Source organism: Balaenoptera acutorostrata, chromosome 21 (assembly GCF_949987535.1).
Source record: "Balaenoptera acutorostrata chromosome 21, mBalAcu1.1, whole genome shotgun sequence".
Lineage (NCBI taxonomy): Eukaryota > Metazoa > Chordata > Mammalia > Artiodactyla > Balaenopteridae > Balaenoptera > Balaenoptera acutorostrata.
Genome location: NC_080084.1, coordinates 21684526 through 21711819, shown reverse-complemented (window position 1 = coordinate 21711819; position 27294 = coordinate 21684526). Strand labels below are relative to the sequence as shown.

Here is a 27294-nt window from a genome sequence, read left to right as displayed (position 1 = left end):
TGTCGCCTGATCCCGTTTAAGGGAACCTCCCATGCTCCCTTCTCAAAGTCTACTCCTTTAGCCCAGCAGAGCGGGCAGATGAACACATGACACCAATCTCTAGGTCAAACTGCTTGAGGTCAGGATGGACACTGTCTATGCCGGGCCAGTCTCCTTCCCTGAATTGGTGGTGAGACCCTTGTCAGTCTCCACTGGCTGTTTGGACTGTCAGGATATGATCAGGCCTGTGGGCAGCGCTGCCTGAACGGCGTGCAGGTGCAGCAAAGAAAGCTCTCTGAGGAGCCAGCGAGAAAGCACATGGGAGCGAGAGACAGAAGAGAGAGGCAGAAATGAGAAACAAGCGGCCTTGGGAAGGGTCTGAGAAGGAGGAGCGGCTTTGGTTACTGATGGCTGCGTGTCGTGTTGTCACTCCCAGGTGACTGAGGTGTACTCTTCTGCATTTTGGCTCTGTTTCCCTGCGTTACCCAGTAACACGAGCTTTTAAAGTTGTTGAGGTGGGAGCTAGTCTTTGCCACCAGATCATTCCTAAAACAAGATAGGTGGAGAGGAAAACAGAAGAGTGTCCTGAGATCAGGTGAGAGCATGAACAAAGACACGGTGGTAGAAAAAAGAACATGACATGAGAGAACATAAGGGGAAAATGGAAAATTAAAATGGATGATGTAAAATAGAAGCCAGATTACAGAAGGTTTAAAACCAGAGAGAGAAATTTGGCATTTCTCATCCCTAGGGGTTCATTGCAGGTCCTGGAGCAGAGAAATGTTATCACAGAGTGGTATTTTAGGAAGATCATTCTGTCAGTGCTGAGCAGGAAGGAGAAACCCTGAAGTCAGAGGACTGGTCAGAAAGTTACTGGAATAATCCTGATGTGAGATGGAAAAGAGAGAGAGCGGAAATTCATTTTAAAGGAAGAAATGACAAAAGAGACTACTGAGAAATATGTCAACTAAGTAATATGGTATACTCCCCACACCAACTGAGAGAAAGGAACTAATTACAGCTTAAACTCTACATAAGTAGCTATCAAATACTGAAAAAAAATTCATTTAAGCCAATATCTTACTGAGAAAATATGCAAACAATTTCTACTGGTTATATGCTTAGGTATAAAACATTATGCTTAATATAAAGTATTCTACATGTTATATAGCACAATAGCTATAACGACAGTATTATGCTTAAAGCTGGCTGAACAATCACTGGTAAGAACACTTCATTAAAAATAGCCATGCAATAGCCTTAAGACTCAAACCTTCTAGAATACAATTTACCTATAATGGAGCATGAAATTGGCTGTGCATTGCTATCACTTGTTGAAGTTTCTCTTCCTTGGCTCTTCTACAGTGGCAAATCTAGAAGACAAATTATTTAAAATACCAGTCACTTCTCCAATAATCTTCCTACTACTAGCTAAATTTGACAGAATTCTAAGTAAGAATCTTCTAACTTGTTGACATTATTTAAATTGTGGATGTCTAAGGTAGAGCAGAATTTAAGAATCAAAAAGAAAAAAAATTTTAATTTTGTTTGGAAGATAATCTTTCTAAACTTCCAGAATGTAAAACACACTCTGATCCTTTATACCAGTTCTCTGATTATATAATTTCAAATATCTGTGTTTTAAAAATATGAAAATAAATCCTACTGTTGTTACCCAGGAAGCTTCACAAATAAAGACTTCAGGGCTTCCCTGGTGGCGCAGTGGTTAAGAATCCGCCTCCCAATGCAGGGGACACGGGCTTGAGCCCTGGTCTGGGAAGATCCCACGTGCCGCGGAGCAACTAAGCCCGTGAGCCACAACTACTGAGCCTGCGCTCTAGAGCCCGTGACCCACAACTACTGAAGCCTGCGCGCCTAGAGCCCGTGACCCACAACTACTGAAGCCTGCGCGCCTAGAGCCCGTGACCCACAACTACTGAAGCCTGCGTGCCTAGAGCCCGTGACCCACAACTACTGAAGCCCGCGCGCCTAGAGCCCGTGCTCCGCAACAGAGTAGCCCCGCTCGCGACAACTAGAGAAAGCCTCCGCACAGCAACGAAGAGCCAACGCAGCTAAAAATAAATAAAATAAATTAAAACAAAAACAAAAAAAACTTCAAGATACAGTTATATAGTACCGAAGAAAAATGGACCCAAAATCGACGCTTCACTAAGGCTATAACCGTAGTCACTGATGTCCCTGTACCTCAAATCTTCTCACGGAAAGCGGGGATAATAACGCCTGCCACCCCTTCCTGAACAGTTCGTACGTGTGTGGCACATCTGTTTTACAACGTTTACTAACAAAAGGTTATTTTTAAACTGTGATGTTTCAGAGAAATTAGGTAAATATTTAGGACTCTATCAAAGGACAAGATACTGCTAAGCAGACTTAAAATTTTTTTCTTTAAATATAATGGAAATACTAGAACAGAAATTATCCCCAGAATGTTCTCAGTAATATTAAAAACAAAAAAAAATTTTAAAAATCTGTATAGGGAATTCCCTGGTGGTGCAGTTGTTAGGACTCGGCACTTTCACAGCGGTGGCCTGGGTTCAAACCCTGGTCAGTGAACTAAGATCCTGCAAGCCGTGCGGCACAGCCAAACAAACAAACACACTATATAGGTTATTCTCTTTTTTTATTTTTTATTTTTTTAATGCTATTCTTGTCTGCTTACATTCTTTTTATGTATGTATGTATGTATGGCTGTGTTGGGTCTTCGTTTCTGTGCGAGGGCTTTCTCTAGTTGTGGCAAGCGGGGGCCACTCTTCATCGCGGTGCGGGGGCCACTCTTCATCGTGGTGCGCGGGCCTCTCACTATCGCGGCCTCTCATTGCCGAGCACAGGCTCCAGACGTGCAGGCTCAGTAGTTGTGGCTCACGGGCCGAGTTGCTCCGCGGCATGTGGGATCTTCCCAGACCAGGGCTCGAACCTGCGTCCCCTGCATTGGCAGGCAGATTCTCAACCACTGCGCCCCCAGGGAAGCCCCGGTTATTCTCTTTTTAAACAACTTGTGAAACAGGTTATTCAGAAGTATATTACAACTATTAAGACTAGACTTAAGCTAATTTACTAGCTTTACTACAGAACAATACAGATACTATCATTTCTGAAACAGAACCATTATGTGATTTACCTGCTTGTGTACTCACAACAAGCAGGTTTAAAGTGATAGCAGGATGTTGCTATCGTTCTCAATAGAGGCTCTTCAGTTTCCTCTCACGGCACTCAAAACTCCAGCTCAGTAATGTGCTAAGGTTTTTTTTACTCATGAATATACATAAGTTATTTGATATTACGCTGTCACTTGTCCTCAACTGAAGAGTATTACATACTGTTCTCTTTTCCATGAAGCTACTGAGAAAATCATCTATATCAGTTTTTCCCTCCAAGAAATCTTCTGCAATATTATCAGAGTCTTCCTCAGCTTCATGTGCAGCTACTTTCAATCTTGCCTGTAGGGCACTCGCACTACAGCTCTGAAAAAGAAAATCAAGTATATTAGTTTCTAATGCTCAGAAAAACTCCTTAGAGGGAAGGAAAATGGAGTAGAGGTAGAGGTAGGGAGAAGCAATTCATTATGTGCCTTACATAGGCTCTTTTTGAGGAAATGTGGTCCCATCTAAGTCCTCACCTTTTGGATATGAGATGGCTACCTACCACAATAGAAACGAATCCATTGCCTGCAAACTATTAAGTGAGAGAAACTGGGCAGATCACTGTCCTCTCTTGGGAATTTAGGAATCAGATCATTGTGGTAGGCACCCTCTAAGATGATCCCCAATGATCCTCCTCTCCTGGTATTCCTGCACTTGTATAATCCCCTCCCCTTGAGTGTGGTCTGGACCTAGTGACTTGCTTCTAATGAACAGAATATGGCAAAGGTGATGGAATTAAATTTAACCAAAGTGGTGAAGGACTTGTACACCGAAAACTACAAAACACTGCTGAAAGAAATTAAAGAAGACATAAATAAGTAGAAAGACACCCTGTGTTCATGGATCAGAAGACTTAATACTGTTAAGACAATACTACCCAAAGTGATCTCCAGAGTCTATGTAATCCCTATCAAAATGTCAACAGCATTTTTTGCAGAAATAGAAAAATCCACCCTAAAATTCATAGAGAATCTCAAGAGACCCCCAAATAGTCAAAACGATCTTGAAAAAGAAGAACAAAGTTGGAGGATTCATACTCCCTGATTTCAAAACTTACTGTAAAGCTACAGTAATCAAAACAGTATGGTACTGACAATCAGAAGAGACATATAGATCAATGAAATAACAAACACTCATACATATGGCCAAATATTTTCAAAAGTGTGCCAAGACCCTTCAATCGGGAAAGGACAGTCTTGGACAACTATTGCTAGGAAAACTGGATATCCACGTTCAGAATTAAGTTGCACCCTTACCTTACCTCATACACAAAATTTAACTCAAAATGGATCAAAGATCTAAATGTAGGAACTAAAACTGTTTTTATTAATAGTCATCCTAGTGGGTGTGAGATGGTATCTCATTGTGATACATCACATACAGGGATATATAGAAATACACCATTTTTAATCACCTTTACCTACACTGGTTATCTATCTTTACAAGTCTCACTCACACAGATAATGTAATTTTGCTTATTAGTGTAAGGTTGAGCATCTTTTCAAATGTTTCCATTTACTTATTCATTAAATACTCATTGAGTACCTACCATGTGCCAAGCACTGGACCAAGGTATTGGGTATACAGGGGGAAAAAAACAGGACAGGTTCCTGCACTAATGGCACCAACAGTCTAGTGAAGTGGTTTCCATACTTTAGAGTATAGAAGAGTCATCATCTTCAGAGGTTCTGAGTGAGCACATCTATAGAGACAATCCTAGGAATCAAGGATTTTTTTAAACATTTCAAGAAGTCAGAATAATTGCTATATCAGAATGTTTATTGGACCTTCATATTTCTCCTTTTGTGAGTTTCCTGTTCTTCCCTTTGCCTGTATGTAAGGTTTCTTTATGGACCATTGGCATTAGTATTTGTTTGGGCTTCCCTGGTGGCGCAGCGGTTGAGAATCTGCCTGCCAGTGCAGGGCACACGGGTTCAAGCCCTGGTCTGGGAAGATCCCACATGCCGCGGAGCAGCTAGGCCCGTGAGCCACAATTACTGAGCCTGCGCGTCTGGAGCCTGTGCTCCGCAACAAGAGAGGCCGCGATAGTGAGAGGCCCGCGCACCGCGATGAAGAGTGGCCCCAACTTGCCGCAACTGGAGAAAGCCCTCGCACAGAAATGAAGACCCAACACAGCCATAAATAAAAAAAAAAAAAAAAAAAAAAAATTTGTTATATCTGCTACAAATATTTGTCCCCTTTACTTCACTTTTGATTTTATGATCTTCAATGTATACAAAGTTTAAATTTATATATAGCTTAAATCGTCAGTTTTTTATTTTATGCTTCTGCCTATTGTCATAATGCTTAGAAAGGATTTTCCCATCATAATCCTAAAAAAAAAACTCTAGCAGATAGTTATCTCTCATAATTTTATGGTTTCCACCTAAATACTTACTCTATCTAGAGTATCTTTCTGTGTATGCTATGATATAGGGATCTAACTTTTTTCTAAATGGACTGCCTTTATTAAATTCTCATTTTTTTCTAACCAATTACTCATATATATGTCTGTTTCTGAACTGCAGAATCTGTTCCATAGAACTATTTTTCGCTTCCTACAAGGCTACTCTACTGTTTTAAATAAAGAGCTTTTATACTGTATTTTGATACTGGAAAAGGGTTTCTTTTTGCTCAAGCTCTGCTTGACTACTTTAACCTGTTTAGTTTTTCAGAAGAACTTTAGAATAAATCTGTTTAAATTTAAAAAAAAATACTCTTGGGATTTTGATTGGAAGTATAGAAGATTTTTAAGTTATTTTGGGAAGAATGAAATCTTTATAATACTGTATCTTTCAGTCCATGAATATTCTGTTACTCTATTTTTTCAAGTCTTCTTTTGTGCCATTCAGTAAAGTTTCCTAACTTATTTCATTGAGTTCAGTTCTAAATTTTTTACAGTTTTGTTTATATTGTAAATGAGTTTTTTTCTTCTACTTCATTTTGCACTGGTAGTTGCTAGATATCTAGAGGAAAACCTTCTCAATTTGCTATGATTTTTATTTGTTTGGTTTTGGTTAACAACCGTTTCACCTTTTCTTTTACATTATACCTCTTTTCCTTTTCTTGTCTTCTTACAGTGGCCAGAACCTCCCAAGCAATGTTAAAATAGCAGTGATACTGGGGCATCACTGTCTCATTCCTAACATTAAAGGGATCCTGGAAATGTTGAGTCATTAGGTGTGATGTTTGCTGTTGGTTTCCTTATTAAATTAAGGAATTAATTTTATCTTAGTTTACTAAGAGTTTGTCTAAGGAATGATGCTGATTATTGTGAAAAGCTTCTTCAGCATCTACTAAGCTTTAATAAGCATCTAAAGGTATTTTAGTTGACTCTGTCAGATTTTCCAGTTAAGAGTGTGGGAGGACTGCTTACATGTGACTCCTGACTCTGACACTTTCTATCTACATAACCTCAGGGATGTTATTTAATATCCATGTACCTCAGTTTCCTCATCTGCAAAATGGAAAAACAGTAACAACATCTACCTCATAGAGTTTTGGGTGGAATAATGGGCAATATATGTAAATAGCTTAGTGCAATGCAAAAGATACAACAATTGTACAATGTCAGCTACTATTATTTTATTCTAAAGAATGATCATCTGAAATCTATTATAAATTTATATTCGCCTTTACCATCATTTTTTTTGCTGTTGTCTATTTCTACTTTGTTTTACTAAATTGGCTTTACCTTCTAGAATTCCTGATTTTAAAGGAAACAGAATATTATGATTGGGTTATTGGCATGAGATATAAAGATTATATCCTCTTTCATTTATTTTAGTTTTTTTTTTTTAATTTTTTTTCCCTTTTAATTAATTAATTAATTAATTAATTATTTTATTTTTGGCTGCATTGGGTCTTCGTTTCTGTGCGAGGGCTTTTTCGACTTGCGGCATGCGGGGGCCACTCTTCATCGCGGTGCGCGGGCCTCAGTGTCGCGGCCTCTCCTGTTGGGAGCACAGGCTCCAGACGCGCAGGCTCAGTAATTGTGGCTCACGGGCCTAGTCGCTCCGCGGCATGCGGGATCTTCCCAGACCAGGGCTCGAACCCGTGTCCCCTGCATTGGCAGGCAGACTCTTAACCACTGCGCCACCAGGGAAGCCCCTATTTTAGTTTTTTAAATGATTTTTGCCCTTTTTATTTTTAAAGATTTGTTTTTTCAGGAACATGGGTTGAATTTTATAAAGTTTTTGATTTTCACATATTTCTAGCATAAAATCTATTATTTGTGGTGAATTATACTTTATACTTTTTATATATTATGTTTTTCAATTTGCTAACTTTTCATTTGAGATACTTGTATATAGGCTTACAAGTAGTCTAAAATTAAAATTTTTGTTGGTAGCTTTTATTAGAACAGTTAAACTGCCTTTATAATAACTCTCCCAGAAGAGTTCTTTATGGGGCTTTTTATATTTTTCTATTTTGGAACCAAATGCTCTTGCATGAGCACAAATGATTTACAATGGCTTATAACTGACAGCTGTTCATCTGCATAACTTAGAGCTGTTTATCATGACTTATAAACAGATAAGATAAACTCAGATACCTAATAAATGCTTTCTAGTAATAATGAATTTAAGAATGTGGCACATGCACATTAAGATTAAAAATTCTTATGGTAAAAGAAAAGAGCTAAACAATCTTACCTCGCTAAGTTCATGCTGCCTTTGCATCTTCTTTTCAAAAGTTGATTTCATTTGTGTAAGTAATTCATACTAAAAGAGAAAATTAAAATGCTATTTAATTCTATTTTAAAATTGTATGGATTTCTTAAAAAATGATAACTAACTCACCTTATCTAAAACAGTTTGCCTTTTGGCTTCCAAGCTGGGCTCCAAAAGGAGATTTTTTCCTGTTAAGATAAATTTCTAGTTTATTGCTAGGTAAAGATCACATTTTTCTTAGGAAATTTAATAAGTAAGGAAAGACATACTTGCTAGCTCCTCAATACTTTTCATTAAGTCATCCTTGTCAGTAATAATTTGTTTTAGTTGAGGCAATGTCAGAAACTGTTCTAGTAATACCTCCTCTTGATCATTCATATCTGTAAGTTGTGATACACTAGAAACACAACAGAAAAAATATGTTAATGAATATCAGTCATCTAGTTTTTTTCATGATAAATATTCACCATTTTTCAGTTTCATTCAGCTGAGAGTTCTAAATAATTTTTGACATATATATTTTTATATAGACACAGAAGAAGGCAAATTATAACCTTAAAAGCAAATAAAACATCAATCACAATAGAACAAAAAGTACTCTAAATACAGTACAGTGTCAAGTTACTACAGGACTATGAAGACGAGGGTTTATGAACAGCCCTAATAACCTACTAATTTCAACCTCTGAGCCTATTTACCTAATAGGTATGTGTCTGTGTACATATAGTCATAAAAATGTTTTTAAAAAGCAATCGTGGAAGGCTAATCCCAGAACAAAAATCATATCCAGAGAGTGAAAGAGGGAACTGGATGGGTGGGATAGGGAGGGAGGGAAACCTTTCTGAACCTAACTTTCAGTTTTGACTACATATAGATCCATATAAATGCATTATATAATTAAAAAACAAAATTAAAACAGAAAAAGCAGTCTAAAATTCAAAGCAAATGGAAATAAATGAACCTGGTTTTCTTTTCTAAGTTATATAATCATCCAGAGAAATTTTACTGAAAAGACTTTAAAAAATAGTATTTGGCTGTACATCTCTGGTGTGCTATATCCTAAAGACAAAAGAAGTGTAAAAAACAAAACAAATAAACAAAAACTTATCCTGCTTTCATAATCACTACTGATACTGTTATTTTATTGGTATTGTTATTTTGAAAAAGAACAAGTGCCTTTCAGAGAAATGGCTGGCTTCAGGTCAGGGAAAAAAAATGTTCATGTTGAGCCCATGACATCTTTGTTTTGCCAGAGTTTCCTATTGACTAAAGATAGAACTGTTTAAGCAGCAAAAAGAATAATGTTTGAATGGACTGAAACACAAATTTCTTTTTTAATTTATGAGTTTATAATAACTCAAAAACAACTACAAAAAAACAAAAAACACCTCGCCTATCAGAACTTTTGCAGCTAGCTTATGCATCAACTCATTATTCTGAAAATTAATAAATTAAGAGGAAAAAAATCAAGCATATATCTTGTCTTTCTGTATGAAGTATATTTCAATATAACTAAACTTTCCTCTTCTATGAAGGAAAGTCTTCATAGACTTCTGGCTAATTCTGGCAGTAGGAAATCACATTTGCAATCCTTAATGAAATAATGCATAGTCAGTGATTTCAAGTGTTTCAACCTGTTTCAATCCTAATGTCACTAAAAATAAGGCAACCAGACATCATTGCTGCCGTATGTGATGTAATAGGAAATATGCACTAACTATGATGTAAATATTCTTGCCAAAAGAATTAAACCTAAATTTTTTCCCCCAGCTTTCCTGAGACACTGTGTAAGTTTAAGGTGTACAATGTAATGATTTGATACAAAAATTGAACCTACATCTCATCAAAACTCTCTATCTAGCCACCAGTAGAAGGAAATATGAGAAACAGAAGAACACCCTCAATGCAACCACAAAGATGCAATCAGGCAACAACAGGGTATGGGAAATTCTATAGGACAAATAACCAGTTTCTTACATAAATATTTAATACTATGTGTATAATTTACTCTATATGCATTTACATGTGTATGTATATATATTTGTATGTATATGTATGCATGCATATGTGTATGTATATGTGTGTATATGTACATACATATTAATAAACGTGGGAGAAATGGTTCATGATTAAAAGAACTATAAAAGATAACAGTATTCAAATGCAATAGGTAGATCTTTTTTTTTTTTTTTTCAATTGGTAGATCTTATTTTGAACCCTGATTCAAATAAACTACCAACCAAAAGATTTAATTATTAAGACCCTGGGGAAGTAAGATAATATCAAAGAACTGAAGAATTAGCATCCATATTGTGAGGTATGATGATGACGTGGATTGGGATTATGGCAAAGAAAAAGTCTTTACCTGGTGGAGAAAATTAGTGAAGAACGTATAGGTAAAAATAACATAATATTTGGGATTTGGTTTAAAATAATCCTGACCTATACCCATACTTCCTGAAAAAAGCTGGAAGAAGGTGGCAAAGAGGTTCACCTTTTTGTATTTTTGACGTTTTCATAGTAATGTTTTTAAAGGGAAGGAAGAAAGGAAAGGAGGAGGAGAATACTCTACAACACGGCAACAATAACAGTCCCTACTTCACGGGTTGCTGCAAGCATTACTCCGCGTATGACTGCTTTAACATGTACGTGCTGTGGGTAAACTTCATTAATTATTAGCAGAGAATAACACATCACCACTTCCTACAAGTGACTGTAAAACACTGGATCAAATAAAGCTAAACTTTTTTTAACTGTAGGATTTCTCACAGACCAGTAACTCAATAAATATAACCTACAAGACAGACGACTGATTCATAGAACTTTCCCACTAAGACATCCACAATACAGGAAGAGTGATGATTTAAAAATGTTTTTTAACTTAATATGGATATGAAAATGATGATGTAGTTTCTATTTACAAATTAAATAGACAACAAACACCAATGTTACTCTCCTAGTTTTCTTACCTTAGTTCTGAGAGTTCTGGAAATACATCAGGGATATCAGGCATCTTGTAACCAAAACCATTTTGGCTTATCTAAAGAGAGTTTGAAATGGTGTTAAATTTCAGCCATCTTTTTGACTGCTCCTGTTTGGTTACAAAAGTAATTTTTAATGTACTGCGTCCCATAACTGTTTCATTATCACACTTAATCTTTGCACTTCACATTTTCCTTACCCTCCCCTTCTTTCTTCATTGTTTTTTTCAGTGTATCTTTATACATATAGGGTTACTTTTTTTTTTTTTTTTGATGGGGATCACGTGAGTACCTGTGTTTAGCTCTTGGACAAGTATACGGTTGTAAAATAAATCTCCTCAGTGTATCTGTGACAAATGTGGAGAATTATCTGTGGGTTTCATTGATGTATATGAATGTTTGTCTCAAGTGTAAGGCATTAAGTATAGAGAAATTAGTAAGTTGGCAAAAATCTGAATAGTTACCTAAGTTCCATGAGAGAGTAGGGTAGGTAAGGAATAGAGTATACATTGTTTGAATACAGATGACATTTTAAAATCAAGCACCCATGAAAAGTTCTCTTGTAATTTTATTTATACTACTAAACTATTATCATTTGTTCATAATATTCATTAATACAATGATGAAAGGTTTTGGAAAAACGAAGTCCACTTGGGTCTATATTCTAAATTATTACAAACACTGAAATTAGTAAAGTTGATTATGATAATTTTTTAATATTCGAGTATTACTATGGGTGATATTCACTAAGGGTTAAAAATGAAGGTTTTTAAATCCCTTTAATATGTTTAATGCACAGTCTCTCCCTCGGTAACATCCCACATGGCAGCAGATACCAGCTTAATTTAAGAACACACAATTTTTTACACCAATGAGACACTGGATTAAAAGTCCTCAGTACGCTAGAGCAGACCCTCCATAATCTGATACATGCTTCTCCTATACCATCCTTCTCATATCTTTGCCTGTCCTATATGACAACCAGAGGGCTCTATAACAGGCAGCTTCACAAAGATGCCATCTGGTTTATGCTCCCAAATCTTTGTCAATGCTGTTGCCTCTTCACAGAATTGCCTTATGTGACCCCTTATCATCCTGGCAAATTCATTACCATCTATCAAAACTTGGCCTCAAGTGTGAATTCATTCAGTCATCTGCCTCATTTTGAATGAGCACCTACTATATGCATCAGGCATGCTTTGAGGCACCAAGCATAAAGTGGTTTAAAGAAAAAGAATTGCATCTTCTATAAAGGTATCTTTCTAGCTCTACGATGGTCCCTGGGAGCACTGACTATTCCCGTAACTGTGTCTTTGCCGTAGCTCTAGACTACCTCTTCTACTTACAATCATTTAATTATTTGCTGGTTACCTCTTTGACATTGTTACTTAAGGTGAAAATGTGATTTAATCTTTTTATCTTTTGTGCCACGGTGGCTGCCACACTGGAGGGATATAATGTTTGTTGACTGAATACTTCAAGGGTACAAACTACAGATATCTGATACCAACCGGTGCTGCAGTGTCTGTTGTGGGAACAGGCAATGGCAGATTTGAAAGGACACCAAACGAAGGAGCAGCAGGTTTGGCTGCTGTATGACTTGTCGCCGAAGAAGAAACAGTGTCAGCAACAGATAAAGAACCGACAGTCCTGGAAGCTTCTTGTGGGGGATATGGAGGAAGAAATGGAAAACCCGGAGAAGCACAAGGAGGCGTCCCACCTGCTTTACTGTACAGGCTGAAGAGAAAGAGAGGAAAAACATGAGGTTAGATTTTAGGGGTAAGTTTGTAAAAGTATTCCTAAATTGTTCTAAAAAACAGTAGTTATGCAGTACAGATGGCAGGTGCCATTAGTTATTATAATTACATAAGTGAATCAGATATCATATAAATTGATAAAATACGAACACCCCTCAAGAGAAAATTTCCGTTTCTTTCCATGAAAAAGAAAAATGTTTTAGAAAATATACAATTCAACTGGTCACACTGGAAGTGAACAGAATGCTCAAAACTCAAATATGGCCTTTCTGCTGGCATCAATGAGTATCTTCATAGAAGAAATGGAGAACATTTAAGTCCAGGAAATTTATTCAAGTGTAGCTTGAATAAATTCGTAGCTTTCATTATATCTGGCAAAATCTGACTGCAAGTCAAGACTGCTTTTCCGGAAAATTTCAAAGAAAAATTAAACGTATAGATGAGCCGCTAAAAATGTTAAAACATAAAAAAGATGCGTATAAAAACTACGTATCTATTAGAAAAGCGGCACAGCAGTATGTGCTCAAGATATAATCAGAAAATAATTGATTTTTGCAAGGTAATAAATATTGGGTTCTGGATCAAGATGGTGACAAAGGAAGATCCTGAATTCACCTTCTCCCACAGAAATACTGAATCAACAGCTACACAGGGAACAATTTCCTCTGGAAAAAACCCTGAAAACTAGCTGAGCGGCTCCTACACGTTGGGCAAACAAGAAGAAAATGACATCTAAGCTGGTAGGAGAGGCTGAGACACAATCTCACCATAAACCCCACCCTCAGCAGGACAACCCACAAGCTGGAGAAAACTCAAAACCCAGAGCTTTTCCTGAGAGACAAGCCCCCAAAACATCTAGCTCTGAAGACCAAAAGAGCTCATGTCCCCGAGACTCACAAGGCTACAGCGAACTAAGAAACAATTCTTACAGGGCTCGTACTCTTGGACTCCCCTGCCTCAGGGCCAAATGCAGAAGAGGACCTGACTTAACGTGAAAGAGGCTCATTTGCCAATCTTAAAGCATCAGCTCGAGGCAGCGGCAGGCATCTAACTTAACACACATCTAGGGGTCCGCTGGGATGCTTTCTGGGGATGGTGGCTGGTGGGTGACATCTTGTTTCCCATCTGCTGCGCTCCAGAGACCCAGTATCACCCAGAGGGAGCTCCTACATGCATCTGGTGCTCTGGTTTCTGCAGCTGCTGCCCAGGGAATATCCCTTGATTGCTTGACTCTGGATGCCAGGCAGGCTAAGATTCCTGGGTCCCGTAGGATTGTAACAGTCAGAGAGCCAGTTGTTGGCAGACTATGACCCCCAGGACACTGCATAGACAGCAGACAGAAGCAACCCCCTGTCTTCCTGTGAAAGAGGCCTACGTGCTCGTCCAGGGGCTTGGCCATCTAGGCACCCATGGAGGTGCTCTCAGGGAATGGAGGCCAGTGGACGCCCTCGCCGCACTCTCGCCCTCGCCGCACTCTCGCCCTCGCCGCACTTGCGCCCTGCCTCACTCCAGCTCACCACTATCTTAGAGAACGGAGCTTATACCCTTGTTTTCACAGTGGCAACCAGAGGACACCACAACACTGTCTGAATCTGACAGCCAGCGGGGCTCACACTCACAGAAATGGAGAAAAAGTTCTTAATCAGCCACCCCCCCAGGGGAACAGCATGGGACAACAGGAGCTCAGTCTTTCTGTTGACAGAGGCCTATTAGCTTATTATCATAGCTATAGCCTGAGGGGCAGGCTTCTAATTAAACACAACTCCAAGGACTAAATGTAATCTTTCCATAGACTCCAGAGGGCGGGCTCTACTATCTTTGTGCTCTCCCTCTGCATGTTCCAGAACGCCAGCATGTCTTGGAGGGGAGATCTTACATGTGTCTGGGGTCCCGGTTTTGTATTTGGTGCTCTGGTTTTTGCGGCTGCCAACCAGGAATGCCCCTTACTTACCTGGCTCTGGCGGCCAGGGGGGCTGACATTCCTGGGTCCCATGAGAGCAGAACAGTTGTAGACAGTTCTTGGCAGGCTACCACACCAGGGCACTGCAGATGGCAGACTTAAACACACCCACAGTCTTAATGTGAAACAGGCGTATTTGCTTATCCTGAAGCTTCAGTCTGAGGGGTGGGCTTCAGGCTTGGAACCCATGTATGTGAAGGCCTACGGAGGCGCCTTCAGGGAACAGAGGCCAATGGACACCATGTTTTCATTCTCATCACCTGGCTCAGGTGGCCAGCAGGACTTAATAAGCCTGTGGTCCCACAGAACTGTATATATTTGCATACATTAAAAGCTGCTGCCTGAGGGTCTTGCTTCCAATCAGCCTAAATCTAGGTATGGCTATCCTCCCCTGTGGGGTGATGACAGGTCTTGGCACACCCTTAATTCCTGGGAGCTATTAAAAATATAATAGGTTGCTTGGACAATTACAAAGGCTTGAGAGACAGTCAAGAGCCAGGGTAGGGTTGAATGATAAGGTTCATCTCCTAGTCCTCAAAACTGGGAGAGGAGACTGTTTTATCTTACACAGAGTCAAGCAAAAAGAAGAAACAAAGAAATATGTTCCAAATAAAATACAGGATATTCTGGTAACTGACTGTACTGCTGAACTGAATGAATAAGCATTTTCAGAACTCTAATGAAAAACTGATGAACTCATAAAAGTGCTAACAAAAGATCAAGATGAAAAAAAAAATTAATTACATGGGACTGAGTGAACTGATGAGGATGAGTATAATTTTTGTGACTTTCTGTCTGAATTAAAAAAAAAAAAAATCCCACAAGGACTCAGAGGCAAAGAATATACAAATCAATTTTCACTGCAAAGTAAAGGAGCTGTTACAGTGGAGGATTACTGGACTGAATGTCAATATTATGACATAGTATGAGTGTGTTTCATGTTTGGTAATTGCAATCATTGTTGCTTTTGTTGTGGTCATCCATGTACAATGCTTGGTGTCAGTCTATTTATCTCTTGTAAAAATAAAATACAGTGTGTGTGTGTGTGTGTGTGTGTGTGTGTGTGTGTGTGTGTGTGGAAAAATAAATAAATAAATAGTTATTCTTTCAACAAAAAAAAAAATACAGGATAAAACCTCAGAAAAAAAACCTTAATGAAATGAAGATACATAATTTACCTGATAAAGAGTTCAAAGTAAAGGTCATAAAGATGCTCCCTGAACACAGAAAGAACCTCAACAAAGAGAAAGAAAATACAAGAAAGAATCAAAGCTGGAGAATACAACAACTGAACTGAAAAATATTCTAGAGGGATTCAACAGCAGACTGGATGAGGCAGAGTGAGAAATGGAATATTTCCTGCCATATCAGTAAACAAAGGATGTCACAGTCACCGGCCAGAAGAAATGATCGGTGAACTGAAGACAGGGCAGTGGAACTCACATAATCAGAGCAGAGAAAAAAAAGGAAAAAAAGTGAAGATAGCTTAAGGGACTTACGGTTTGTATTATAGGGCTACCAGAAGGAGAAGAGACAGAGAAAGGGGCAGAAAAGTTATCTGAAGAAATAATGGCTGAAAACTTCTCTAACCTAGGGAAGGAAACGGGCATCCAGATCCAGGAAAGCCAGGAAGTCCCAAACAAGATGAACCCGGACACATTTTAATTAAAATGTCAAAAGTTAAAGACAAGGCAAGGATCTTAAAAGCAGCAACAGAAAAACAACTTGTTAGGTACAAGGGAACCCCCATAAAACTACCAGCAGATTTTTCAGCTGAAACTTTGCAGGCCAGAAGGCAGGCGAATGACATATTTAGAGTACTAAAAGAAAAACACTTTCAAGAATACTCTACATAGCAAAGTTCTCATTCAGAATTGAAGCAGAGGTAGAGTTTTCTAGACAAGCAAAAGCTAAAGTAGTTATCACCACTAAACCGACCTTACAAGAAATGTTAAAGGGACTTCTTTATGCTGATATTACATGCAAACAGAAACCAAAAGAAAGCTGGGGTAGCTATACTTATATCAGACAAAACAGACTTTAAAACAAAGACTGTAATAAGAGACAAAGAAGGGCGTTACATAATGGTAAAGGGGTCAATCCAACAAGAGGATATAACAATTATAAATATTTATGCACCCAAGATACGAGCACCTAAATATATAAAGCAAATATAAACAGACCTAAAATGATAAATAGAGAGCAATAAAATGAGAATAGGGGACTTGGGACTTCCCTGGTGGTGCAGTGATTAAGAATCTGCCTGTCAGTACAGGGGACACGGGTTCGATCCCTGATCCGGGAAGATCTCACATGCCGTGGAGCAACTAAGCCTGTGCGCCACAACTACTGAGCCTGCATTCTAGAGCCCACTTACTACAACTACTGAGCCCACATGCCACAACTACCGAAGCCTGCGTGCCTAGAGCCTGCGCTCCGCAAGAGAAGCCACCGCAATGAGAAGTCCACACACTGCAATGAAGACCCAACGCAGCCAGAAATACATACATACATTTATTAAAAAAAAAAAAATAGGGGACTTTAATACCTCACTTACAAAACTAAACAAATGGGACTACATCAAACTAAAAAGCTTCTGCACAGCAAAGGAAACCATCAACAAAATGAAAAGGCAACCTACGGCATGGGAGAAAATATTTGCAAACCATATATCTGACAAGGTATTAATATCCAAAATATATAAAGAACTCATACAACTCAACAGCAAAAATACAAATAATCTGATTTAAAAATGGGAATCTGAATAGACATATTTCCAAAGAAGACATACAGATGCCCAACAGGTACAAGAAAAGATGCTAATTCTTTGATAATTAGATTACTAACTATCAAACTTGTTGGAGTGACTATTATCAAAAAGATAAGAAATAACAAGCATTGGTAAGGCTATGGAGAAAAGTGAATGCTGTACACTGCTGGTGGAAATGTAAATTGGTATAGCCACTATGGAAAACAGGATGGAGGCTCCTCAAAATAGAACTACCATATGATCCAGCAATTCCACTTCTGGGTATTTATGCAAAGAAAATGAAGCCACTAACTCGAAAAGATGTCTGCTCCCTTATGTTCACTGCAGCACTATTTACAATAGACAAGAGATGGAAACAACCTCGTGTCCATCAGTAGATGATGAGATAAAGAAAAGGTGGTGTATATATACACTGAAATATTATTCAGCCATAAAAACAAAGAAAATCTTGCCATTCAAAACAATATGGATGGACCCTGAGGGTATTATGCTATGTGAAATATGCCAGACAGAGAAAGGCAAATACCATACGCTCTCACTTAAGTGTAGAATTTAAAAACGAAAAACAAAAACAAAAAGCACTGAGCTCATAAATACAGCAAAGAGATTGGTGTTTGCCAGAGGCAGGTGATGGGCAGCAGTGGGCAAAATGTGTGAACATGGTCAAAAGGTACAGACTTTCAGTTATAAAATGAGTAAGTCCTGGGGAGGTGATACACAGCATCATTATGGTTAATAACATTATACTGCATATCCGAAAGCTGCTAAGAGTAAATCTTAAACATTCTCATCACAAGAAAAAATTCTGTAACTATGCATGGCGATGGGTGTTAACTAGACTTATTGTGGTGATCATTTTGTAATATAAATTACTATTGAATCATTCTGTTGTACACGTTACATGTCAATTACACCTAAAAAAGATAATATTTTACATTTAATAGTTTTTTTCTCTTAGAGCTGTTCAAAGAGAACCATGCTCTAAAATAAGCAGTGTAATTTAGGCCTAAATGCAGATGAGAATTATCTAAATACCACTACTTAAATTAATATAGTTAAGTTTAAATGGGTCAGTCACTCTTGTATAAAAGATAAAAAGACTTTTTTAAAACATAGGATACTAAATACTTTACTTTGTATTTGTGGTACAATAAGAAACATATTTTGTCTTTGACCAGGTTCTAGGCAAAGTGCTCCTAAAATCCTGGTAAGTTCGTAAATGATAGGACCCTTTTTCGTTATTTGTAACATCTGAGTTTATGCTAATGAGGTGACTTAGGCTGAGTCCCTATATAGTCTGAGGACGGGGTTGGTCACCAAAAAGACCAAGTGACAGAAAGTTGGAACTTTCAGCCCCACCCATCGATCTCAGGGAAGAGGGGGGCTGCTGAATAATCTCTATAAAAACCCTTGAACAATACGATTTGACAAGCTTCTTGTTGATGAATGCATCCACATGGCAGGAGGGTGGTGCACCCCAGTTCATGGGGACAAAAGCTCCTGTGCTTGGGGCTCTCCTAGACCTTGCCGTGCCCTATGTACCTCTTCATCTGGCTATTCATCTGTATCTTTTATAATATCCTTTATAATCAACTAGTAAACATAAGTAAATTTATTTTGGCGTTCCATGAGCCACTTAACAAACTACTCAAACCTGAGGTGGAGGTCGTGGGAACCTGGGATGTACAGCACAGGGAACAATCTATACATTTTCAACTGGTATGTGAAATGGAGCAGCCTGTGAGACTGAGCCCTGAATCTGCGGGATCTGACACCATCTCCCGGTGGATAGCATCAGAATTAAGTTAAATTCGTAGGAAACAGTCAGTGTCTGGCGAGAACTGGAGAATTACTTGGTGGTGTTGGAAAAAAAAACGGGTATCAGAGTATTGAAATGTTCCAAAATATATCAGGCTTAAACAATTTTTTTAAACGGGAGTGCTATTGTTTCATGACATAATTTAATGTCATATTTAATGACATAAGTTAACATAAATTGGAATTGTGTTGGAAGAAAACATTTGTCACAGATTTTGAAATTATAATACTAAAGCTAATATGGAAAAATAAATAAGAATATAGAGAAAAGTACCTGAAAAAGGAGGGTAAAGAGAGATTAACCCTGCCATATAGCAAAACACATTAGAAAACCTTAATAATTAAAAAAAAAAAACACAAAACTTTTTTAAAGCATAACACTGGCAATGGATAGGTAGATCAATGGAACTGAATACAAAATCCAGAAAAATCACAAAGATATATGGCAATTAAGATATAATAAAAAGAATCTCAAATTAGTAAAAAAAAAAAAAAAAAAAGATAGATTGGTCAATAAATAGCATTGGGACATCTGGAAAAAATGAAATTGGAGCCAAGCCCTCATACCTATAATAAAATAAAAACCAAATGTATCAAATTTAAAATGTTTTTTGGATTTTTTTTTTTAAATCTTAAAAGAACTGGAAGAAATCACTGGGAAATTAAAAACTTGGGGTGGTAAAGGACTTTCTGTGATCCCAAATTCAAAAGTCATAAGAGAAAATAATGATAAATCCCATGATCTAAAAAACAAAACACAACAAAACAACAAAGAAAACCCCTCTACATGATAGAGCCCGTTATAAATAAAGACAAACAACAAATTGGGGGAAGACATCTGAAACATGTCATAGGAAAATGGATAATTTCTCTAATATGTAAAGAATTTCTCCAAATTAATAAAAGACTAACAACCCAATAGCAAAATGGAGAATAGGATAGAATACACAGGTTCAAGGAAAGGAAAAAAAAAAATCTCTAAATCATAGGAAAAAATTGTCAATGTCACTGTAAGATAAATACAAATAAAGTTATACTAACACATTTTCCGCTTATAAATTAGCAAAGATCCATTTTGATAATTTACTATGTCAGCAAAGGGAATAAACATTGCGTACAGGAGTAGAAATTGGTACAACTTAACTCTGTAGGGCAATCCTGCAGTATTAGTCAAAATTACATATATGTATACCACTTTGAGAATGTATCTAACAAATAAACTTACACTTGGGTAAAATATTACTTTTAATGTTATTCACTGCATCACTGAGGGCAAAGAAGGATGGGCCTTTTAGGAAAGATTGGAAACAACAAAAATGTCCATTAATAGGAGTTTTGTTAAGTTATGCTATATCCATAAAACAAGTACTTTGTGGTCATAAAGAAGAATGAGGAAGTGCTTTAGCAACCAACATGGAAAGCTCTCTGAACCATACCATTTAGTGAGGGAAAAAAGGAAAAAAAGGGCAAGGGAATAGTTTGCTACCATTTCTGTGAAAAAAGAGGGAATAAAATACTATGTGTACATATTTCCTCGTATATGCATAAAATATCTCAGGAATTCTATACATATGCACCCAAATGAAAAACTTTGGATACCAATAAGAAAAAGTAAACTGCAAGGGAAAAAGTGGAAGGAGACTTTTTGCCCCATACCCTTTTATAGTTTTAAAATTTTAGAGCCAAGTGAATATATGATTGAAAAAATTAAGTTTAAAAAAGTTCTCTAAAAAGCTTGTTTATTTCAAAGTATGGCTCACCTTTATCTTAAAGGTTTACTTTTATGTAAAGGTATATTATTAACAGGTATGTAAATATAACATAAGTTATTTAGAAAGAATATGTTCAATGTGAGGGAATATTTGTACTATCCTTGAAATAAAGTCTTAAGAATTCTGAACCAATCTGCTTTATTTTAATCTCAGTAGCAGGGACAACCTATAAAATAATCTAAGAAGTGTATCAAACTTGCTTTTTAACAATGTGTACTGTATCACAGTTGTTGGCTTATATCTTCAAATAAGGTGAATGAGATATATTTAACTCTTTCCTGACAGAAGATAGGAAATCCAGTTTTTAGATAAAGAATATCAGCGAGGCTTATGACTCCAGGACAAAGACACAGGAGGGCAAAGATGATGGCTGGGGCTGATATACCCAATGAATGGGATAATCTAGCCTAAGCAGATTTCCAGGCAGTGTTAAAGATGCCACCTGACTTCGGAACAAGAAAAAGTTCTTGGAAATTAAGTAGAAGAATTGGGTAATTAAGCCAAGAGATATTACAGAAGAGGAAGTAAAGACTGTAAGAAGTTGTATGATCATGCAATTTCAGAATATCTGAGATAAAAAGTTACAAAGCATCAGGGACTTCCCTGTGGCACAGTGGTTAAGAATCTGCCTGCCAATGCAGACAGGGGACACGGGTTCAAGCCCTGGTCCGGGAAGATCCCACATGTCGTGGAGCAACTAAGCCCGTGCTCCACAACTACTGAGCCTGCACTCTAGAGCCCGTGAGCCACAACTACTGAGCCCATGAGCCTAGAGCCCGTGCTCCGCAACAAGAGAAGCCACTGCAATGAGAAACCCGCACACTGCAACGAAGAGTAACCCCCGCTCGCTGCAACTAGAGAAAGCCCACGTGCAGCAATGAAGACCCAACACAGCCAAAAATAAATAAATAAATTAAATAAATTAAAAAAACAAAAAAAGGTTACAAAGGATCAGAAATCAAAATGGCACTGGACATCTTGGCAACAGAAGCCTATATATAGACAACAGAGGAATGCCTTCAAAATTCTCAGTGGAAAACCACTTCAACATAGAATTTGAACTCTACCAACTTTTAAGTGTGAGGGTATATTAAAGACATTTGCAGGTAAAAAAAAAAAAAAAAAAAACGAAAAAAGAAGTCTCAAAATTATTCTTCCAAGCATCTTGTGGCATACTGTATTTTCCAAAAATGGCCACAGCACTATTTCCGGTCCCATATACTCTTCTAGAACCTTGCCACTCCACCATAAAGAGGAAGAGCCTATTTTCTTCCCCTTGAATCTGATCAGGACTTCTTGATTGCCTCAACAAACTGAATGAAGCAGAAGCAGAAGCAGAATGAAGCAGAACAAACTGCATGACTTCAGCAGCTATGTCAGAGAAGGCGAATACGACTTTCTCATAACTCGTTCAGGATGTTCACCCCAGGAGCCCAGCCGTTATGATGTGAGGAAGCCCAGGCTGCATCTAGGTATTCTGGTTGACCTCCGCACGTAAGGCCTCTGATGAGAGCCCCTGATGATGAGTAGAGCAGACAAGAGCTCTCCCTGATGAACCCTTCCTGAACTGAAGATCAGTGAGCAAAATCAGTGTGTTCATTGTTTTAAGCCACGCCAGCTGATGCAAAAGGTGGAGCACACACAAGCTCTCTCTATTGGTCCCTAACCAAACTGCAGATTCACAAGGAAAATAAATGTTGTCATTATTTTAACCACAAGTTTTAGGATAATTTGTCATTCATCCTTAGTAACTGGAACATGCCGTTACTCAGGAAGCTATAGGGAGGCAGTAATGCAAGAAACTAGGAAATAGCCTGAGAAAGAAAAAAACAGGATGCAGGAAAAGGAGAATCTAACACAGGAGAGCGGGAAAGGGAAATCCCAGGATGACAGCTTTATAGCAGTTGTGGAGTAACTAATTCAGAATGGAGGGGGAAAATGGAGCAATGTCTGCAAAGAGAAAATACCGGAGCCTAGAGATTACCTGACAGGTTTGATGATATGAAAAAACGATTTGAAAGGTATTTTTCAGAGCTGCTAAAAGATGTGGAAAATTAAAAGATCAAAGAAAATAAAACCAATGGAAAAATCGAAGTAATTAACCCCAGAGAAAAGCAAAAAGTTATACCATCAGGGAAATATAATCATTATAAAGTACTAGGCTCAGCAGCAAGGAATATTTAGAGAGTCAATGTAATGAAAGTACCAAACATGAGTTTAAGTAAAAATCAAAAATTTCTCAGAGGATGAGGGAAAAGGAAGGTTTGTGAAAGATAAGTAAAATCCTCATCAATTCACAATAGGAAGTCAATAGATAGTATCTAAACTGAAAGAATCAAGAGATAGCAGTAATGTATATATTATTCAGAAAGATGAAGGTAAATATTAGAGAAGCAGCTTAAAATAGAAAAACACAGTTGCCTCTGAAAAGTATGAATGTATCTGTCTGTGAAGGTGGGGATGTGGAAAGCAGAGGATTGCCTTTTAACATTATTTGAATTTTTAAACTATATTTTGATTACTTAGATCAAAAGTAAATAAATGTATATACAAACTCTTTCGATATAAATATACTTACTATGGGAAAGCTGTTGAAGCAGGAGCTAAAGCTGGAGGATTCTTCCAAAACTCATCCAACAGACTCTGAATAATTTTCCCAAGATCTGAGTGCATTGTAAACTAAAAGTAACAGTAATACACGGTGATCAAATTCATCTTCAGAAAAAGATTATAAAGTCTCATTAGGATAATTTAACTGTAAAACTCAATCTTAAATCCACTTTTGCAAGTCAAGAATTAAATGAAAAGCAAAGGATATTATGTCAATTGAACATATCAGCAGTCCACAACTTACAATATTTTCTTACAGAATCAATACCATAAATGAGGTTAAAAGTTTAGTTAGTCAATAATGGAGCTGAAATATTTCCACATTTCACTATTGACAATAATTTGAAGGTTCAAAGGTAAATACTGAGTACATTTAAGTTACAGTCCTTCACATTAATCAATCATATATATATACATATATATATATATATATCCTAAGAAATTTAAGGCATATTTGAATTTTATCCCTTCCTAACCACTATAAAAGATCTACTATGAACCAAAGTTCTTAACATCAACAGGTCCTCACCACTGAAAAACAAATAACCTTCAAATCAGGATTATCTATTAAATACAGTGAACATTTTTGAAATAAATTATATCATATACATACATTGTTTACTAATGGAGAGGTAACATACACTCCTTGTTTATCCACTAAGTGATGTCGTATTGGTGGATAAACACTGATCACTGGTTTTTCCTGAGGAAATTGTGGAGGAAGCAATCTGGTAAAGGTAGAACAGATTAAAAAACAAAAACAAAGACAACAAATGTGATATTATACAGTCATAATCCTAAAACAAAGTTACTTAAAAGCAAATAAAATTTTCATACTTTCATTTGGATTACTCAGTAATTAGTGCTCTACTATGGTTGTTGAGTTGATCGAAAGTATACAAAAAGATACACTTTGGCAACAAGACTATAAAGTAATTCAGTATAGTAAAACCTTCTTAATGTGGAATAAGGATACCGTGAATTATAGACTATTCTTCACACCATGCCAATTAATTGCTTTCAAACACAATATACCAAGCTATCCAAAATCTCAGCTAAGATTAGACCAGGCATTTTTATCAGGTGAACCCTAATTTAACCCAGTCTGGCTATTTAGTGGACCACAGGTTCTGGCCATGTACTTTTCTTATGGCTTTCCTACTTTTGAAATACTGCCAAGAATTAGTTCATTATATACTGAATTTTTTAAAGAGTTAAGTGGATAAAATGGGAAGCGCTAGGATTGGAACAGTGTAGCTGTCATCATGCCTTGGTTCTATAGGGCTCTCTTCTAAATGTCTCAATTAACACATCTCTCCCAACTTTGAGGTCAATCACATGGTTTCAAGTAAATAACAGTAAATTCTCAATACAAAAAAATAAAAAGAGTAAAAATCTTAACCTTTTTTGAACTACTACAAATTTAAAAGAATTTTTAAAAAGTCTTTAAAAATGAGAGTTTACTGGACATGGAACCCTGTTTTCCAAATCTCTAAAACTCGGACAAGTATGTCCCCTTAAATTGCCACTCTGTTCCCCTTCTGGCTCAGAAAACTATTTGTTGGCAACACTGTCAAGAAGAAAACTGGGTCCTTGTCGGCTTCTCCTACCTAGCTCTACCTAAGGCAGGTGATGAGAGATAAAACTACTTCATTTATATGGTTAAAGACGTTAAACTAGTTTGGTAAAAAAAGGGCAATGAATGGCCTTTGGACCCCCACCAATCTGGGTTTCTCTCCCCACTACACTATTCACTACCTATTGGTCTGTAATTTGTTCCAATTTGCAGGGCTGCTGTGGTGATTCAGAAACTCCCACGTATCAAGATAACACAGCATAACGGTTGTCACTGTTACATAGTCATGCTTTAACCCACGCGTTCAACTAGGACTTAACGAGGCCTCCTATGTGCAGGCACCATGCTGGGCAAGGAGGATAGGACGATGAACAAGTGTGGTTCCTGTCTTCAAGTTAAGCGCCTTTTTACCTCACCCGAACACTCGCTCTAGTCGCTAGCCACCTGAAGCAATCTGAGGTACCAACTTAATTCTTTCATGCTGAAGACTCGTAACTGCACTTAAGGCTAAATGAGTACTTCAGCAATCACTTTGTCCAACCTTTCCTCTTTATAACTTAATAACCTCATGATTACATTTTCAACTTTTAATTTTTTTTTTCTTTAAAAATAATTAGCAGATCAAAGTCAGTCTTGAACTTTCTGGTTGACGTAGTATATGTTGCCGAAAACTAGAATATTTTCACTTACTTCTGATGTAAAAGTGTCTATATCTCTAATGGTTTTCCACACATGATCCCTTCGAGTGTTTGTCATTATCATTCTTACTCTTTCAGCCTACCTCCAGCTTAGACTTTAGTGCAAAACAACAAAAACGATTACGTCTTTTTATTACATTTCCTCTTTTACAGTTTCTTACAGCAATATCTATTACAACGATGTCTTTAAAATTTTTTTATTTCACAAAATTGTAAGTTTAATAAACTATAGTTACTAGAAAGGGAAATAAATACTAGAAAGGGAATAAATTCACTTTTAAACAGTTTACTTCTAATAATAGCTAAGAAACAAAATAATAAAAAGATTTTAAAGTCCTATTACATGAAAAAATAGGATACAATTCTACTCACATATTAATGTTAATTGTCAGGTTGTTTACGGTGAATGGCAACCTGTATTCCACATCTTTCTGTATTTCAGCTATACTGTAGGAGAAAATTTGAGAAAAAAAATTTATCTAAAGTTATAAAAACCATTGATGTTAAAAACAAATGTTAAATATTTTTAGAGGCTACTAAAACTACTTTATTTTAATAATAGAATTTAGATGGCCAATATAACTTGTATCTTGAGGGGAAAATGATCATGTTTATCGAATAAGCAGGCAATACTATTCTGAGATATGGGCGGGGTGGTTGTTGAGAGGGGGAGTTAGATGGTGAGGTAAAGAGACAAAGAAAAACTCTTGTATTAGTGCTAGATCGATCTACTATCACTTTATCTAATTCATCCTTAGTAGAAGCAATTGTGAGCCCTCTAGTTAAAACAGGTCAGCAAGACATCTGGGTTCTGATTATAATTCTGCTATTGCCCAGCTGTATAGACAGCTGGGGAAGCCTGGGCCTTAAGAGCTTAAACTTAGAAGTCTGGATGAGATGTCTCCTACAGTCTTATGATAGAGACCGCTGGCTGCTTTTCGAAACCAAATACTCCCCTTCTTCCTAAATAAGAGAAGCCTGATTTTATTCTGAGTAGCAATGTTCTAACTTTTCTTGCAGCAAGTTGTTGCTATAGACTTAAGTTCCAGTCAATAAAACATAGAAAAGTTGTGAGGTGGCATTTCCAGGAAAGCATCTTAAAAGGGAACAAAAAAACTGGTAAGAGTCCATTTGCCCTTCCAGCCTGGCCCTGACAGCTGAACTTCTAACAGCCATATGGGACCAGGAGTGAGTCCATTTGCCCTTCCAGCCTGGCCCTGACAGCTGAACTTCTAACAGCCATATGGGACCAGGAGTGAGTCCATTTGCCCTTCCAGCCTGGCCCTGACAGCTGAACTTCTAACAGCCATATGGGACCAGGAGTGAGTCCATTTGCCCTTCCAGCCTGGCCCTGACAGCTGAACTTCTAACAGCCATATGGGACCAGGAGTGAGTCCATTTGCCCTTCCAGCCTGGCCCTGACAGCTGAACTTCTAACAGCCATATGGGACCAGGAGTGAGTCCATTTGCCCTTCCAGCCTGGCCCTGACAGCTGAACTTCTAACAGCCATATGGGACCAGGAGTGAGTCCATTTGCCC

The 27294-nt window shown here is 37.5% G+C and overlaps 1 protein-coding gene across 1 annotated transcript in view; it reads right to left on the bottom strand.

Moving 5' to 3' along the window:
• VPS37A (VPS37A subunit of ESCRT-I) overlaps positions 1-27294 on the bottom strand; it is a 40551-nt gene that overhangs the window by 926 nt on the left and 12331 nt on the right. The window contains exons 2-11 of the mRNA XM_057537273.1: positions 26128-26202; positions 24095-24209; positions 23450-23550; positions 12306-12531; positions 10783-10853; positions 8083-8210; positions 7943-8001; positions 7796-7864; positions 3318-3461; positions 1272-1352 (exon numbers count right to left, since the gene is read on the bottom strand). Coding sequence (XP_057393256.1) covers positions 1272-1352; positions 3318-3461; positions 7796-7864; positions 7943-8001; positions 8083-8210; positions 10783-10853; positions 12306-12531; positions 23450-23550; positions 24095-24209; positions 26128-26202 — 1069 coding nt within the window. The remainder of the gene's footprint in view (positions 1-1271; positions 1353-3317; positions 3462-7795; positions 7865-7942; positions 8002-8082; positions 8211-10782; positions 10854-12305; positions 12532-23449; positions 23551-24094; positions 24210-26127; positions 26203-27294) is intronic.